The sequence below is a fragment of the Plasmopara halstedii genome (assembly GCF_900000015.1).
Source record: "Plasmopara halstedii genome assembly, contig: Scaffold_526, whole genome shotgun sequence".
Lineage (NCBI taxonomy): Eukaryota > Oomycota > Peronosporomycetes > Peronosporales > Peronosporaceae > Plasmopara > Plasmopara halstedii.
Window position 1 is genome coordinate 963,111 of NW_020187446.1, and position 3,113 is coordinate 966,223.

Below are 3,113 nucleotides of genomic sequence, written 5' to 3' on the forward strand. Positions count from 1 at the left end.
GAGCTTTATTTCTTAACCGTGAGCAAAGATGACAATCAAGGCGCATTTGTTTTGTATTTCTATTGATGAAGCATTTGCTAGTACCGGGTAGATGCTCAGTATTAAAGAAATCCCTACCCCCTAGCTTTTCCAAGATCCATCGCTTTTGCGCCACCATCAAGCATCCACTTTCAGATTCCTATACAGTTCCGTGATTCAAGAAATTGAACCTTATAATCGATGTGACGTCTCATGAAAGCTGTAAGGTGGACGCGGAATGGATGGTGCCAGCAGCACCAATTTCGAAACCAACCAATAAGATAGTATCTACCTTAGAGGTTATAATTTTGGCGATAAGAAAACAAAACTTACGGATATATTGAAGCCGTTCGAAGTACTTGCCCATACCTTGACGGATAAAGCCGTTCAAAGTACTTGAGCATACTTTGAACGGCTTTAATATTCCGATAGGAGGTGCGTGTACCCGCGACATATGGCCCATCAAATCACGCTATAAGCGCATCTTGACATTATACCACACGTAAGTGCCCATTCTCGTTTGCAGCCCCCTCGGTTAATTATCACAAACGCAACGTACTGATTTTCATTCGTAAGATTGTTGAATTCCCAACAGTCATCGTCCAGATAAGCACTGTCCCGTCTCTAAAAAATAGAGCACTCAATGCAAGCGCGCTCAAGGTAAATGCAAAATATTCTTCTTTTGGCGTTCGATCCAGGTCCTGCGATTTCGGTAAGTTTGAAATTACTCAACCTGGTCGAACGTAGATCCGAGAAAACACTTATCGACGACTCACAAAAAGCGTAGCGGGCTGAACTCAATGTTCTAGAAACCTTGCAATGCAAGTAGAGTTTCCAAGCAAGAAACCATATAATATACCGTGTTGTACGATCCTCAATGAGATCTCGTATTTGCTCCCTGGATGCATGACGGATATCCGACCGATGCGATAAATATCCGATTGCTGACCAAAAAAAATCTTGACTGCGATGAACTTGTTGCGTCTGGATTATCATCTTTGTCGCGAGCAAGCAGACTAATGTTCTTTGCCGTCAGATGGATTAGGCGCTTCTCAAGTCACCGGAGGTCCCGAGTTGTGGTTGAGATGCTTGCAAACACCGCACTGTTTTTGATCCTGGACTTGATCGAGCCGCTAAGAGTACTCATGCTAACATATGGAAAAGAAATCAAGTTGTTGAGGATCGTCGCTGCGGCCGAATCTATTTTGCTCTGCTTGGGCTTCGGGCGACTGTCTTGCAACAAATCACTTGAGTGTCACAACAATTAAGCTGTCTTGGGCTGCTTCTTCAAGCGACCGACGTAGCTCTCACTCATTTGTGGTGCCCCGTTCAATCTTCTTCGGCACGCGCAATTGCCACAGCAGCCACCCGTTGTGGGCGAGCGGCGTGCCTCGAGGTCGCGGATGTGATCATATCGTGGCAATGTCGCTCTGCACGTGCACATCCAGTCAACCATGCTGAACTACTCGATTTTTGCTTGCGGTTACACGTTTTTAAAGCCTCCTGTCTGCGTTGCTGGTGTGTTTCAGCAGTGAGGACAAAGGAAGATGCCACGATCGCGGAAAAGCGGCAATCAGTCTGTATGTATATTTGCACGATGACACTAAACTCGCAATAGTTGGTTGTTTCGGTCCAGTTCAAACTTAACCTAGTCATGTGGTTGGGGTTTGTTTAATCCGGTAAATTTGACACCACAGGTACTCGAGCGCTTTGTGCTCATATATCTCAGACGATTCATTCACAAGTCGGTCGTGGGAAGACTGCAAGTGCTACCAAGTGTTTCCAAGTGCTATTAAGTACAACGTGGCTGCTAGACTCTTAAAGTCTGCGTTCACAAACGTACAGAGGTTGGATTTGTGCACTCGGACCAGGAGCGGAATCAACAGACTATTTTATAACTAGGAACTTATCTCTACGATTCTAATAGAACACATGTTTCAAATAGATGCTACCTAGGCCAAGGCTAAATAAATAAGTTTATTCTTTATCACAGAACTTTCTTTACTTTCTATCATGCGGCTGTTAAAGCAGTATAGCCAGTCTTGTCAGGTAGTTGTGGTTTTGTACGCCAGCCAAAGTAAAATGAAGTATCTGATCCACAGACGCATAGAAGGCACATAAGACCAGTAAGGAAGTCAGTAGAATATTTGGTAGAGTATTCTAAACAGGCTTGGTGGTAGCAAAGCGAACTCAAAGCTTTCAATGTATTTACTTTGCATATTTTCATCTAGTGCTCACAACAGTCTTACCATTGCTAGAAGTCTATGTGCACCACGGGCTCCACTTTTTCGGATATTTTTATGAGATGCAGATACTATCAGTACACCAAAATTATGCACAATTATACGGTATTTATTTACTACTGATTTAACTAGAGGAAATTAAAGTCACAGTAACCCCCATTGTAAACACAGTCAGTGATGCAAGCTAAGCGGCGCAGCTGACATCAAATCGATGGGAGAAAGCCCTCAAGTGCAATTATACGTCGCATATCCCGTGTCTGGAACACATGCTAGGTCAAGAGTGGTAATATCGATTTTTTGGATATGCGAGATTCATTTGGCAGGTTCTCAATTGGGATAGCTAGATGTAGGCAACAGAGTAGCTTTTGACTATGTAGCACACCGAGAGAATCGACTAACTGCTATAATGGAGAGAGCGACATCACAAACACAAGATGGGATTCACATCCTACCATCTCAATACCGAATCTTAGATACCTAAAATTTAGTTAAAAACGGTTGTTCAAGAAAGAAATGTCTTGCAATTGGTTTAAATTCACCATGAGGAACTGTGCATTTCTGAGCTGAGATAGTGTGCACATTGTCGCTTGATCTGATAAATATCAAATGTATCATAAAACATTCCATGTTTTTCTTTGTGTAATTTGAGGATTATTTAACCTATGGCATCTTATGTACCCCAGTATTTTATTCTATGATGATAAAATATAATACGTATTGCCATGCGCGCTAGTTTTTTAAGCAAATTTCAATGACAGAATTTATCTTATTTGTTGCACATTTTTTGTAAAAATCTGTTCGGGTATACTAACCACTTTAGTAACGGGTCGTTGCAAAAATCGATGGATAGCA

At 42.2% G+C, this 3,113-nt stretch overlaps 2 protein-coding genes across 2 annotated transcripts; both read right to left on the reverse strand.

Moving 5' to 3' along the window:
* Positions 1 to 229: 229 nt before the first annotated feature.
* On the reverse strand, positions 230 to 481 carry PHALS_11235 (uncharacterized protein; the record flags this gene model as incomplete). Its single annotated transcript, XM_024726794.1, has 2 exons — positions 230 to 306; positions 388 to 481. 2 exons carry the CDS (start codon positions 479 to 481, stop codon positions 230 to 232), a joined length of 171 nt encoding a protein of 56 aa, XP_024577435.1.
* An 866-nt stretch (positions 482 to 1,347) lies between these two features.
* PHALS_11236 (uncharacterized protein) lies at positions 1,348 to 1,674 on the reverse strand (the record flags this gene model as incomplete). Its single annotated transcript, XM_024726795.1, has 1 exon — positions 1,348 to 1,674. One exon carries the CDS (start codon positions 1,672 to 1,674, stop codon positions 1,348 to 1,350), a length of 327 nt encoding a protein of 108 aa, XP_024577436.1.
* Between the last annotated feature and the right edge of the window lie 1,439 nt (positions 1,675 to 3,113).